Below are 15,549 nucleotides of genomic sequence, written 5' to 3'. Positions count from 1 at the left end.
CAACCTCCCACAGGCAGGCTGTAATGGAGTACAAGCAGCACAGCCATGCACAGCTCAGGAAACATGATGGAGGTCAGTGTTCAGCTAAATAAGTTGATGTTCAGAGCTTGGCCAGCCCCAGCAGTTGGCTACAGAAGGGCAAGATATGAAAATAAACTCGTAATGCTGCTGGAGATTGTTTATGGAGCAGATATTTCAGGTGGAAATGAAAATATCTATAATACATGGGTTTAGATTTAGTTAATGGGAAGATAGATACTCCCACCTGGAGTACTGCATCCAGCTCTGGGGCCCCTAATACAAGAGGGACGTGGAGCTGTTGGAGCAAGACCAGAGGAGGCCACAGAGATGCTGCAAGGGCTGGAGCAGCTCTGCTCTGGAGCCAGGCTGAGAGAGCTGGGCTGGGGCAGCCTGGAGAAGAGAAGGCTCCTTAAGGGGAGACCTTAGAGCAGCTCCAGTGCCTAAAGGGGCTACAGGAAACCTGGAGAGGGGCTTTGGACAAGGGCCTGTAGGGACAGGCCAAGGGGAATGGCTTTAACCTGCCAGAGGAGAGACTGAGGTGAGCTCTCAGGCAGAAGTTGTTCCCTGTGAGGGTGCTGAGGCGCTGGCACAGGGTGCCCAGAGAAGCTGTGGCTGCCCCATCCCTGGCAGTGTTCAAGGCCAGGTTGGACACAGGGGCTTGGAGCAACCTGCTTTAGTGGAAGGTGTCCCTGCCCATGGCAGGGGTTGGAACTGGGTGAGCTTTAAGGTCCCTTCCAACACAAACTGTTCTATGATTCTGTGATAAATTACCAAGTCATATATCAAACATATATCAGGAGGATTACTAATATGCATTATGGGGTCAGCTGGATAACCAAGTCCTCTTGTTTAGTTAAAGCAATTTAAATCTGGACCAGGGCTACTTCGGATTTATTCAGATGAGGCTGGGAGCAAAGTCTCATGATATTTTAAACTCTGGGGAAGCTACAAAGAGTCTAACATTTGTGGGGCTCATTGCTGTAACTATAATCAACTTTGATCAGCTGCTATTCTGAACTGCTCCAAAAACCATAGCCATATCACAATTAAATGTCCCCAAAGGTAAAATGGCCCAGGCATAACGTGTGTTATTTCAGGTTAGTGGAAAGTATTTACATGCCTGAGAAGTATACGCCTGGTACATGTGCTCTTCATGATGTACTCAACAGGCTACTCATGTCCAAACCATGGGACAGAAGTGAGTTAAATATGTCAAAATACTAAATTGCAGTCCTTCAATAGTACTGGTAAAAACAAACAGAACCTGTTATTCTCTGCCTTTTTTAAACGCAGGGGTCTGAGTTGGAGTTATCACTATGGCAGTTCCATCATTTTCTTTCCCGGATTTGGGTGGAATAAATCAGTGGCTAACTGAAGCCTAAGCCATTTGGAAATACAGATAAGCATTGTGGTGCAGCGTACCTCAGAATGAGAATCCAGAGCAAGCCATGACAATTCTGCACCAGGTATTTTATTGGAGTACCCTTGTGTGGAAATTAGAGATGGCTTCTGCTCAGTCCACATAGCCTGAGTGGCACAGTACAAGATCTACCTTGTAGAGCAATTGTGGCCTCCTGACTTCTTTGCAATAATAAATCTGGGCTCTGGCTGACAAGTCTGAACAGTTCTGCAAAAAGGACATTAGCAAAACCAGGAAATAAAAGGTATCATTTATACTTTCAGTCTCTATGACATCCTCTGGCAAGAAGATCCACAGTTTAATTATAAATAGAAAGGAGAAAAATTATCGTTATTTGTTTGCTTCAAATCCACTGCCTGATTTTTAATTGGGAAACTTCTTATACTGTGCTAAACAGCAAATACTCATTCCTTCTCCCCCTTCCCCTGTGGTGTAAGAGACCTCTCACATATCTACCCTTGGTGACCCCTTTTCTAAGCAAAATCATCCCACTCTTTTATTCTCATTTTATGGGAGCCATTTCACAATTTAATTACGCATTCTGTGAAAAGCACTATCTTTGTCTTCAAACCTGCTGTGCAATCATTTAATTGGCTGCCCCTTGTTCCTGTGTTATTAGAAATAGTAAATAACCATTCCTTGTTCATGTTCTATACACCATCCATAGTTCCATAGACCTCTATCATATCCCTCCTCAGCCATCTGTTTTCTGAGCGCAGTGTTAGCTTATCAAGTCATTCTTTGTATAGAAGCTATTCCATATAAAAGATGATCTTTGTCACCACTTGCTACTTCCATTATATCCTTTGTAAGCAGGAATCAGCCAAACTGTATGCAGTAGTTTGAGATTTAGATATATTATGGATTTACACAGTACCACAAAAATGGTTTTTTCCAACCTGTTTTGTTCTCTTCTTGATCATTCTCACTATTCTACCTGGCGCTCCGGATTTGTTTGGGTTTTGACCTGTGCTGAGCACACATTTGAGCTTTTCACAAACCTATCCACTGTGATTGCCTGAGCTCTCTCCCTGAATGGTAGGAATTAAATTAGAACTCACCTTTTGTGTATTTACTTAATGTTATTTTCCTGTCGCCTATTACTCTGCATTTTTGAACACTGAATTTCAACATACTCAGTCACTCAGTAACATGAAGCCTTTCCCTAGATTTGCTGCTATCTTTATGTTTGATAATCCCAATAGTTGTGCATTATTTGCAGACTTTCTTTTAGAATTCTTCTACAGCTGTGCTATACAAACAGTGATAATGTCCAGGCACAGTCTCAAATCTAAACTTCCCTACCCCACACACTGTGCACTAACCAGCATGGTCCCTAGCTGAGACCTGCACACTTCTGTAACAGAAGCTGCCAAACAAGACCAGTACATCAGCACATCCCTGAACTCCTGTTCACACAGGCTGGATGGACTGAGTCCAGGAGGAGTGAAATGTGCTGCACACAGCAGGTAATCCTCAGCTGGTCTCTTGCTAAGAGCACTGAAGCCGCGGAAGCCACAACATGGATGGAAAATACTCGGGTATGGGGCTGATGATGCTAACACCTACATCTGGCAGTGGTTCTGAGCTGCATGGTCCACAGGTGAAAGGATCAAAGCAAAAAAGCTTCTAGAAAAGAAAAGATACATCAACTTTAAGCTAACGGGGTTTGCGATGTATCTTCTAAAAGCTGGTAAACAACCTGGCAATCATACACAGGCAGATAAACAGATATCCCCCCTCAAACTTCCACAGATATTCCTAAATCCAAAAACCTCCAGCAAAAAGAGTTCAAGATCTGGTACAATTTCAGTTGCTCTTTGGCATAAGAAAATACAACCAGAATTTTCCATTTATACACATCTGACTTTAAATGATAAAGTCTTTTCCTTTGACAGTGCAGTTAGAGAAGAAAATGAAAAAAACTAACCTGTGACTTAAATCCTATGCTTAGGTGGCTTTAATGAAGTCGGTTTGCAATTTGAACTACCAGGAGAGTCAGCTACCAGCACTTTTATGCATAGATCCACAGATAGTGTGGATAAAGACATACACATTTAGAAGCGTAATAGATGAAAAGAGACACTGTTATTGGCAAGCAGTTTATTCCCCTGCAAAATTCAGGTCAAATAACTCAGTCTGAACAGAATATTGGGCTCTGCTGATTCTGAATGAGGCTACAGGAACTGGAATACAATTTGACATAGCCACATTGCCAATCAAGAGTAAAACACAGAAAATATGTCAACTAGCAACAAAGGCAGAGGCAGCCAGGCTTTCTGTATGAAGTTGGTTCCTTTGGACCCACTTATGAAAACTTTGGAGTTATTCAGGTAAACAAAACTGCAGCAGAGCCCAGAAGTAAAAGTAAATATAAGAAAAGGAGGAGACCTGGGATTTGCTCACAGTTCTTATCAACTTACAGACACAGCATGTGACTGAGTAAGTTCTCATTAGTAGAGGCAGTCACTGAGGCAAACTCCATTCTTGTATATCTGGGACAATCCTACTGAAGCTAGCAGTTGTGTTCAGGCAAACCTGGGCTGACAAAGTGGAATTTGAGCTGTCACAGACAATTTCTGGAGCTTGTACATTGATAAGAGAGAGAGCAAACAAAATAAAATAGCAGTAGTTCATAAAAGTGTCTGAAAAATGCCACTGAATTCAAAGAAAGGGATGTATTTTTCACAACTGAGGGAGACCCACTATGTCTTGTGCACCCAGTGACCTTGTTAAATACACCGGTACGATAGTTCACCTGCTCGAAAGCACACAGCAAATGCCCTGATGTGAGAGAAGACCCTTTGTTAGGGCTCATGCAGCCAGGTGCTGCCATGAGTGCTGTCAGGGTTTAGGAAAATACAGGCTCCTAAATGCTGCGGCTGCTGGTGCTCCAGCTGGAATGTCTAATTGGTGAATAGGAGCTCCGGAGGGAGAACACCAACAAGCCTAATAGGCAGCAAGCACCTGGTTTGTTGATATAAAAGCCAATAGTGGTGCAGCTTAGGCTGAAAGCCTGGGAATACACAGGTGGCCTTCCCATAATGATCTTCCCCATTAGGATCTGAATGTAAGGTATCTTCTCCTGTAATACAGCAGAGCTGGAAGAATCCATTTGTGAGCTGTTATTGAAATAATGGTTTTAGACCACATCCAGTTTCTTTGCATTGAGGTGATGTTCATTGTTTCCTAGTCTACGTGTGGCAGGGCCATCTCAGAAGTGGATTGACTTCTCAGAAAGGTACCTGCCATTTAAGAGAGATGCAATACAATCTGGGTGACTTGCAATGCTTGTCCTAGAACCATAGAATCATGGAATGGTTTGAGTTGGAAAGAACCTTAAAGCTCATCCAGTTCCAACCCCCTGCCATGGGCAGGGACACCTTCCACTAGAGCAGGTTGCTCCAAGCCCCTGTGTCCAACCTGGCCTTGAACACTGCCAGGGATGGGGCAGCCACAGCTTCTCTGGGCACCCTGTGCCAGCGCCTCAGCACCCTCACAGGGAAGAACTTCTGCCTGAGATCTCATCTCAATCTCCGCTCTGGCAGGTTAAAGCTGTTCCAACATCTCTGAGCACCTCTGCTGCTTGTCCTCTGAAAAAGTCCTACAGGGACTTTGAAATGGATAACACAGCCATGCCACCAAGCTTGACCTGGAGCAATGGTTTGTGAAGGTAAAATGGTGCAAGAACTCAGTCTGCCAGCAAATTTGCCAGTCACTGCTGATAGAAATGCGGTTTGTGATGTACATACTGATCCACAGTGAGCTGGACTGAGACCAAAGTCATTTCATGCAGGCCACTGCACAGCCAAGAGAGGATAATTTTCAATCTGCACTGACCTGGCCTGGATCAGCCCTAGTAGCCCTGGGATGCAAAACTTTACAGACTGTTACTGGTCCCCAAAAAGCAGAAGTACAGCCATTTTATGCACATAAATATGTACTTTTGTATGCTGGAGAAGTGGGTAAGAAAGTTCAGAGGTCACCAATGAAAAGGGATATCAAGATGCAATTCAGAGGTAGTTTTCCTTTAGTCTATAAATATGCAATAATCCTGATAGGTACAAATGATCCCCAACCAGCTCTGTTTATGTGAGGAATGTACCAAAACACTAGGCATGAGATGTTTTGAATTCATGTTAATGAACTCAGACCTTCCAACATGCAGCCAGGCTGATAGAAAAACTGTACAACGGGGAAGTGACAGTTCTTTCCTTTCAAGATCAGTTGCTAGCTCACTCTTAATTAGGTTCTATGGAACAGAGTGTTTTTTGTTGCCTGCTTGAGATCCACTTCTTGTTTCACATCCACTTGTGAAGTAATTTGTAACCTTAAAAAAAATCATCAGATGGGTTTTCAGATTTATCTTCCTGTAGAATATACCAAGAAAATGCAACTTTGAAGGACAGTGCATTCCTCAGAGTCCAGAACCAGGAAAGGGGGATCTAGGACACAGACACACTTAGCATAGAGGACCTGATTGTGTTATTGTGACTGATGGTCTCACCAGTATTTTCAGCTCTATCTACTTTTCAAGCACCATGTGAGTATCATTTTTAACTTTTCCCAACATGGTTTCCCAGGGCACAGTTACATCTTCCAATTTTTTGAAGTTATTTTAGTTGAATTTCCTATATCCCAGTCTTTCACTTTACCTCCAGACCTAAACTCCCATCAATATCAGTTATCAAAGAGACTGCATTTCCTTTTTGCTGACTTTGGCAAAATGAACCTCTCCAAACTGTTCAGAACACTTTGAAACTTCCAGGTCTTTTTGTTTTTCTTGCAGGTTCATCCCATTGGGATGAACCTGCCAAGCTGGGACTTTTCTTCTTGTGCTGCTTCTTGGATCACCAATGATAGTTCTCCTTGGGCTGGTTTTGCTTTTCCATTGCCTATGTCTCTACACTTAAAGGTTAGCTGAGGAATTAGTCCTGGCTACAGCAGGATATTCCCAAGCATCTTAAAATGAAGTCTACTAAGAACTTCTGAATAATTGAGGGAAAATAGGAAAAAGCCAATAAATAGAAATGAGCTCAAAGTCCGGGAGCATGGGAAGCAATTTCTTCCACGTCATGACTTAACATTCAGTCTCTGTTCAGGCAAAATCCTTTCTTTTTAGGGAATGGATACATGGTACCTTTAACCTGGTTGTGCAGGGAGGGAATTATGCGAATTTGAGGTCCATGAGCCTGTCTGAGTGTCCTTAGCTAACGAAGTGTCACAAGAGACAGTGTTCCTGCATTGGGGAAGGAAAGGCTAGGAGACTAAGGATATAAATCTGGGGAAAACAAGGCTCTTTTAGCTCTACTACTTACAGGACTACTTGTTTTACTTCATCGAATCATAGAATCATGGAATGGTTTGAGTTGGAAAGAACCTTAAAGCTCATCCAGTTCCAACCCCCTGCCACGGGCAGGGACACCTTCCACTAGAGCAGGTTGCTCCAAGCCCCTGTGTCCAACCTGGCCTTGAACACTGCCAGGGATGGGGCAGCCACAGCTTCTCTGGGCACCCTGTGCCAGCGCCTCAGCACCCTCACAGGGAAGAACTTCTGCCTGAGATCTCATCTCAATCTCCGCTCTGGCAGGTTAAAGCTGTTCCCATTCCCCCTTGTCCTGTCCCTACAGGCCCTTATAAAAACCCCTCCAGCTTTCTTGTAGGCCTGTTTAGGTACTGGAAGCTGTTCTAAGGTCTCCCTGGAGTCTTTTATTACTAATTAATAATTCCTTCACTGCCAGCTACAGCCTACTTCCAAACCCACTTGCTTAGTGAGGATGCCTTTTTCCGTACCCACCGCCGCTACTGCCAGCCATTCACAATGGTTTTGAGACATTGGATTATGCATACAAATAGGAAACCAGTGAGAAGAAAATGCATCTTCCTTGTGCATTTACGTAATTCCTGAAATGAGGCTGGGCAAACTATTGCTGCTGCCTGTAATACTCCAGTTAATTGGACAACCGCTGTGCCAGAAAACCTCTTCCCCATCTCCAGCAAGTAAAATTTATACTGGTGGCTGGTAGCAAGAACATCTTGATAAAATGGCTGAATTTATTTTATAACTATAAATGAAAAGAGCTCTTAACAAAGGGGGGTAACTGATATGCTCCGTAAATCAAGGATAAAAGGACACAGGCTCTATTGAAGATTTTTTCCCCTCGTCTTTTCTGTTTCAACCTTTTGATGAGGTGCCCCGTTGCTCTGAGATGAGCTTCCACTGAAGTACTTTTGGAATTATCTCAAAGAGAAAGGGATCATTTAAATGAGTTAAAGCCCCCAGACCAGATCCGCTATCTCCAACCTTCGGTTCATTTGGTAGATGAAGAATTTTGTGAAATTTATAAAGTAATTTTACTACTAAAGCAGGGACTTAGGAGACAAAGAAGTCTCATTCATTTTTTCCTGCTTCCTTCTGAAGCTGTGAAGGATGATACATTTAGAATAAAGATGAAAGCAAATATGTAGAAGAGAGGGAAGAATTTGATAAATTTGTACCTTCAGTGTTTAGAAAACACCTACAGGCAATAACTCTTCAAATTCCTCCAGAACTACCCGGGATTTCAGTCCTTGAGGGAAAATTCAATTGAAGATAAGATAAGGTGCTCTTTTCTATTTACCTTTTTTTCCCCTTTCAGACAACAGAGAGAATTTTAAAGGTGTAGGACAGGACAACAGGCTCCTTTTTTTTTTTTTTTTTAATATAAAAGGAAAGATTGTTCTTTCTCTCCTGTATGTTTTCTTCAGGGAACAAGAGATATTGTATGCGCCAGAAGGAAGCCAGCCATGGCTGGAATGCTCAACAGGCTGGGCCTGTAAGTTCCTTACGACCTCTATAACGAACACAAAATTATGGTTCTCCTCATTTCTATAGAAGGGGAAATTGGTCATTTTACTGCCTGGGTAGACATGGGGTGGACTAAGACTGGCCTGGCACTGTGTGGGGTGTTTGCACTGACTGAGATCATCCATTACAAAGTTTTTCATACAGTTCCTATGCATTTGAATAGGCTTATAGCACTATAATATACACTTACTTTACTAAGTGCTCAAGCTATTGCTTATTGTGTGTTACAGGGGCTGACTTCTACTTCGATGTGCAGGCAGGTTGTAACCTTTCACTCCAGTGTAAACCTTGGAAGCAATTTGTACCCCTGTGGCAGAGAAAGCATTATGTTGAAAAACTCTGGCATGCCAGACAAAATTATGGACTTAGAGACCCAGATTAAGCCCGTGTTTCAGTCCTTAAGTGCAGATTCCCACTGAGCTCAGCTGAAGATACACATACATAAGCACATGTATAAGGACATATTTGAAAGGCATTATTTTATTATGTTTTTAAAATGCAATTTTGACGCAACATCAACAGAAGATGCAAATGACTATAGATGCACAGGACTGGGATATATCTTGGAAAGTCTTAGGGAGTCCAAATGACATTGCAAAAGCTGAAAAATCTTCTAGGAAGAGGTAATCACTGCTATAGTTTCCATACTTGCCTGTACCGTGATTGGCTTGTATGGGATCTACCAATATAGTCAAGGAACAGAAGAATGTCAGGATGGATTCTTTCATTTTGGTGATGAAGTGCTAGCTTTGCTTGCCAGCATGCAGGGCTCAATAAAAGCAGACAGGCCTTCAAAAAATTGCAGCATAAATAGATGAACTCTTTAAAGTAATATAGGTTCTGTCATCTAGAAGTGAAATACAGACCTAAGTGCCCACCAAAGTAAAAGCTGACCGCACATTCTGCAGATAAGTGTTAAAGTTTTCTCAGAGTGTCTTGGCTGAGAAATGTTTTAACTACACATTTCTTTGCCACAATTGACAGAATGAAAACATTTGAAGTTAAATCCATTTTTCAAAGGAAGAAAACAAAGCATCCATAAGAAAAAAAGGCCTATCATAGGATGAGATCTCTAGACAGCCACTCTTCTGACAGAAATTGCAATTAGCTGTGCAATAGGGAAGGTGAACTTAGTTGTACTACAACAGCATTTATGATTTCGGTAGCTAGAATGCTGATAAGGATGTTCAGGGGGTTGGTTTCAAGATTTCCTTGTGAGACAGAAGGTCAGGATTCCTGTGGTCTCCTGTCATATTTAATTCATATCCTCTAGCCTTCTTCACCATGTTTATTGAATTAGAGGAATAAAATTCAATGAACCAAAAACAAAAGAAGAGAGGACACAGCCAATCCTGATTTCTCTTATGTCCTTACTGCACAGCTGACTTCAGTGGGCTTGTAAGAGAGCATCTTAAAACAGAATTTGGAAGGAGGGAGAGGTACAATTTAGTATAACCCCTCTCACTACCCCCATAATTGCACCCAAGTAATTTATTGCAAGGAGCGACTATTTGCATGTGGGAGAAGGATCCATTTTTTAGTAGTCAAGAATCTCCCTGTATAGTTTTTAAGGCTAATCTTTGTGTATTCCCTGTGTGTGTTTATCAGATTCCTTCTTGCCACAAATGAGGTGGCAGTAGAATGGCTTTTCAAAAACATTCTTCAGAAGAGCATCACTGGCAATTCATCACGCGAGTACTAAGAGGCAGCCCTTAAATATGTTAAAAATACCAGTTTCAGGTAAGTGCCCTATTGGCATCCTTATAATGATGGTTCTCTACAATCCTCTTGGTTAAATTGATACAACCTTTATCCTCCTTTCTCAAGTGAGATGCAACAAGCACAGGGTTTCCAACAGGTCTGCAGAGTGGACTCTACTGCTGGAGCACACAGGGAGTAGCTCTAGATATGCTCTGTGATTTTGGGATGAAGATTTTGTTGTGTCCTCTCCACTTCAATTATCCTATTTTTATTGTCCTGTATGCACAGTCATATCAGAACAGTCATATCAGAGCACAGTTCATATGAGAACAGTCAGAGCAGAGTCTTATCAGAACCTCAAACAAATCACTGCAGTGGTACCCAACAACATCTTTACAACAGTGTCATTTGGGTTTAGAGCTAGGTATGTGCAAATCTGGTTGGCTGAGTCTGACCCAAAATACTCATCAAAAAAAGAATGTTCTGAAGTTCCATCCAAACCTGCAAGATCACCAGTATTTAGCCTTGGCATTTGAATTTTTGGAAATGTCACAGCTAATAAATAATGTATTATTTTCTGAGCTACAATGTACATTTTATTTTAAAGCTCGAATCTGCTTAACTTCCAAAAATTCAGTGTTCTGCTCACGTACATGTCAACCTATGGGATGGCTGCCTTTCCACTTAATATATTTAATAAAGGTGACCAGATGCTTTGTGTTTTTAATGGCTTGTTCTGCATCCCAACAAAATGTCCCTGTTTTGGCTGCGACTGCAGATGATTCATTCTGAAACCCAGCCCAGCTGCCCTGACACAGCCGAGGCAGGGCACAGTTAGAAAACAAGCCATCTGTGCAAAAGAAGTGGGCTGGAGGAGTGCTTTGTCAGGGAAAGACTGTCATGTCTTTGTCACTATGTTTTCTAGGCATCCAATAACCAAAAAGTCCTATGGATCCAACCTCTCTGCCTTTGCAGTTAAATTGTGCAGTTATATTTCATGTCCCATCATACTCCCTTCCTTTCCCCCTTACTCAGAAACCCTTCAGCCTGCTCTGCTATGTAAGCTCATGTGTAGATAAAATATTTCTGTAAAATGGAAGATGTTGCTTCCACTTTCGTTGTTTCCAATCATATGGCAAAATTCCTAACCCTGTAGCTGCATCAGCCAAACCTCATGCTAGATAAAGCAAGAAGGATTCATTTCTGGCTTTTCTGACTAATTAGCTCAGTCCAGTTCTGTATTAGCATCACTCTGTTGTCAGCACAGCCGAAAGAGACATCCTGCATTCGTGAACACTCGCGCCACTCCCTTGCAGGCTTGCCGAATTCAAGGGCAAAATTCTACCTGCAGGCAAAGCTCCCCGTTGCCTCAGCAAGAGGCAGGCATGAATATTTGAAGTCAAAGCCTGGTCTGGAGTGTGTCATTGAGATAAGCCACTTCAAGCCCTGAGAAGGTTCTGGCCCCGCAGCATCTTTCCCCTGACCCGCAGGCTGTGTTGAAGCAATGCTGACACTTCTCCCTGCCCAGACGCTGGAGCACACGGCAAGAGGGTGGTGGGAAGCAAAGGATCCTGTCAAGTATTCTTTACAGCCTATGTTCTCTAGCATTCGAAAGAACCATTGCAACTCAAGTCATCTGGCATGCATACGAATGACAAATATGCTTCAGAGGCAATAAATTAGCAATTTCAAGGCTTTACTTCCCCTCATGGACTAATTGCCAGAGATTATAGTATATTATGAGAAAGCAATGATACTAATGCCTAAATATGCTTCAGTGATTATAGAGCTATCCTCAATAACCAAGCTGTTTAAATGTCAATGCAAGAAAGCTCTTTATTATGAGATTAAATATTATTTTGAAGCAATGCAATAGGAACTTCCCAGGCTTCATGCCTGCAATAATTCTGTCTTGGAGCAATATATATTGGACAATATATGGGTTTTTTAAAATGTATACAGTGAAGGGTCCCAAAATATTTTTGTGCTGCAAACTTGAACAGCATTCCTGATAAGGAAGAGGATTTTGATATCTTTTTATTTTGCATTTGTTACTAACATGCTGCTGCCTTCATTCCTCCACTTTATGTTAATTCCTGCATATCAACACTGCACAGAGAAGATAAATTCTGTTGTCTGCTAGTGTGAGGGAATCAAAGCTCAAAGCCCTTCTTTTTTTCACGTCTCAAAGTACTACTGACTTGCACGGATATTTTTGAGAGTCCTACCCCTCACACCTAAACAAATCTGTTTGTAGCCAGCATTGAGAGAACTCCTGGAAATGAGACAGAAGCTCCAACTTTCAGGTTCAGCTGTTGACATGAAGCAGAGAACAAAGGTGTCTTTAAGCCATAACTCCAATTCTACAGTTCTGGAGATGACAGTTGGTGTGGATTTAAAGTGGAGGGAGGCTGAAAAGCCTAAAAGCATTTAGCATCCTACTGATCTCCTATGGGACTCCCACACACTATGGATCTTGTCACACGGCTGCACAGCCTTCTCCTATAGATGACAGCAGCATTATCACCCTGCAGAATAACACAGTGATTTTTCCTAGAAAACCCTAACTACTGCAGTTGGTATGATGTCCACCATGCCCACCAGGTCTCATAAATGCAAATCAGAAGAGTTCCAACATAGAAAAAGATCATATCTCATGATCCCTAGAATTTGAAGGTATTTATTAATCTCATTTTGAAGTTGTAACTTAAACCAATAGAGGGTAAAGCTCACCTTTAGCTCACTTTACCCTTAGGAGGCTGCTAAATGTCAGTGGAAGTTCTAAAAATATTTTAAAAATCTTAAAAATATTCTAAAAATATAAAAATTTGGGGAATGTCTTTGAATCTGAAGCTTGACTTCTAGTATACTTAGTAATAACTAATAATTACTATAACAGTATAGAAAACATAAAGATAGGCCTGTGGGGACAGAACATGTAAGATTAAGGACATGAATTACAGAAAGACAACTGCTAATGAAGTTGTGGTGGAATTCGCTCTTGAAAATAATTTTTTTCCTTTAGGAAGTGTTGTTTCTTAAACACAGTCTGCAGATCTCTGCCATGGTGTGCTCCTGAAGTAAAGAGGTACTTCATACCTGGATGACCAGGGGACTTAGCTGCCAGAGTTCCATTATGCCCATCTGTAGCAGAACTGGACACCTGGATCCATGTCCTAATACCTTCTGCTGCCACCTGGCAATCTTTAATTTTGGATTTTTGTTGCTTCATCTTGGCTGATTTCTTCAGCCATTTTCTATCTCATCTATAAAATGTAATGCCTGTTTACCTCAGAATGTCTGAAGCTCTTTCTGATGCTCAGGTAAAAGACACCTGCCATATACGCTCAGAAAAGACATAAATCGCTCTATCATTTGTAACATTTTCAAAGATCTATTAAAATCACAGTGTGACTGACAAGGAACATGTTGATAGGCCATGAGAATTCTTTTACTGCTCTTCCAGACAATAATCTGACATCTTTTTTGTTATGTCTTGACATAGGATATATGACAGGAAGCCATGCCTTTATCCTTACAACAGTAATGAACTTACAGTCTAATGTTGAGTAAACTAGAAGCAAAACATTGACACTGCTCGAAGGAGAAATATGTGGATTTATAATAGAATGGGGGAAAATTACCTGCATTTGGCTACTTTTATGCAAATATTATGTGAAATCAGATTAAAATCCTCTTTTCTGAAATGCCCTGTTATTCCCAGCTCTCACTTACCATGTACCCTGGTGCACACATACACTTCCCTGTGATGCTGTCACAATCTGCACCATTCTGGCAGGGGCAGGTCAGCTGGCAGCCTTCACCATAGTACCCAAGGGGACAGGTTTCATTGCAGTAGAGTCCAGCCCAGCCAGCTTTGCAGCTACATTCTCCAGACAATGGATGGCAACTAGTGAAGACAGACAGACATTAATGAGATGTGGACATGAAAGAAATATACAGTCCGTAACCAGCAGTAGAATGCAAGTCACACTAAGAACAGAACAAACCTGAAAACTGTAAAGGATGGTGAACATAACCAGCCATGTAACTTAGGAAATGAATAGGGAATATGGTGCTAAATACCAGCCTGGCATGCCAATTCCTAACATCTGATCTGCCACAGCACTGGTAATTTTACACCTTTGAAGTTAATGCTTTTCCATTCTCAAATCAATATGCCTTGGATTACTGACATTAACCACAACATGGTTAATCCATCCTGATGTATGATATATGTATGTGCCATACTATTTGGATGTAATACAGTCAGTTCAGAGAAATTCCAACAGATAGAGGAATGTAATCAAGAGAGTTGTGAAGATAAACCTGAGTCTTGTGGAACAAAGTTTTATTCTATTCTATTCTATTCTTAGAATCCCAGACTGGTTTGGGTTGGAAGGGATCTTAAAACTCAGCCAGTTCCAAGCCCCTGCCATGGACAGGGACACCTTCCACTAGAGCAGGTTGCTCCAAGCCCCATCCAACGTGGCCTTGAACACTGCCAGGGATGGGGCAGCCACAGCTTCTCTGGGCACCCTGTGCCAGTAGTGAAGAATTTTTTCCAAATATCTAATCTTCTAATTCTATTCTACTCTGTGTTTTAAAAGCGAGTGTCACCTCAGCAGAACTTTTCAGCAGGGAGAGGTAGAAAGGAAAGTGCCTTGGGAGGGAAAACTGAGAAAAAAGTTTTGCAGGGAATATTCAGCCATAGTGAACAGAACCAATCACTACCTGAAGCCTTGGGATTAATTGGGGCAGGAGTCAATAGGAGCCCTGGGACTAAATCTCAGCTGTGCAGGGGAATGAGTCAAGTTCCATTCTGCTGAATAATGAGCATTGCTGCCCGACATTAATCTTCTGGCTTTCATTTCTATTCAGACAATTCCACACTGCTGTGAGAGCACACAGAGAGAAAGGTAGAAAGGAGAACAAGCCCAAAAAACTGGACATTGCGTGGTCCTTCTGTATCTGTTGGGTGGAAGACTTGGCTTGTCCCCTTGTTCCTCCTGCTATGAAACAGTTTATCTTTATTCACCATTTTTTCTTCTACAAACAGAAAGAGCTTATCCCAGGTTTTCTTAGGGCATTAACTTCTCACAGCAGGAGCCACACTGAGGCTGTGCTGGGGGCAAGGGAAGGAGGGGAAGGCTGGAGATGTGATAAGTCCTCGTTTGACGAGGTGGAGGTTTCCAGGAGATGGGAAGAGAGAGCACAAGGGGATGTCTAGTTTGGGGAGATGAGGTGGCCAAAAGAGAGAGCAGAGGATGGAGAGGGAGCCTGACCTTTGGAAAAGGACCTCACACTGTGTAAGGCTTCGCCTGAGAGCTCAGCATGATCTGGGTGCCCCTGCAGCACGAGGTTGTCTCATAATAGCACTGCTTAGCCCTCAGTGAGAAAGATGAGGAACAATACTGCTACAAATCAGATTTTCTTTATTATTCTCAGAACACTAAAGAAAGAATAGGGTTCTGCAAGGTGGCACCTCTCTATGGACCTGTCTCCTGCTTTCTTGCCTCATAGAAACTATTTATTTTCCTTTATGATTATTTATTGCTCT

General features: G+C 42.1%; 1 protein-coding gene across 7 annotated transcripts in view; it reads right to left on the bottom strand.

The window, feature by feature from the left end:
• MEGF11 (multiple EGF like domains 11) overlaps positions 1 to 15,549 on the bottom strand; it is a 269,153-nt gene that overhangs the window by 66,482 nt on the left and 187,122 nt on the right. For all 7 annotated transcript variants that reach the window (XR_003993112.1, XR_003993113.1, XM_030497267.1 and 4 more), the window contains one exon: positions 13,725 to 13,899. Coding sequence is in view for 5 of the 7 variants with exons in the window: in XM_030497267.1 (XP_030353127.1) it covers positions 13,725 to 13,899 (175 nt within the window). In the remaining 2 variants the exon portion in view is untranslated. The remainder of the gene's footprint in view (positions 1 to 13,724; positions 13,900 to 15,549) is intronic.

This window comes from Strigops habroptila, chromosome 9 (assembly GCF_004027225.2).
Source record: "Strigops habroptila isolate Jane chromosome 9, bStrHab1.2.pri, whole genome shotgun sequence".
NCBI lineage: Eukaryota > Metazoa > Chordata > Aves > Psittaciformes > Psittacidae > Strigops > Strigops habroptila.
The sequence above is the reverse complement of the archived record's forward strand: the minus strand, read 5'-3'. Positions and strand labels throughout refer to the sequence as shown.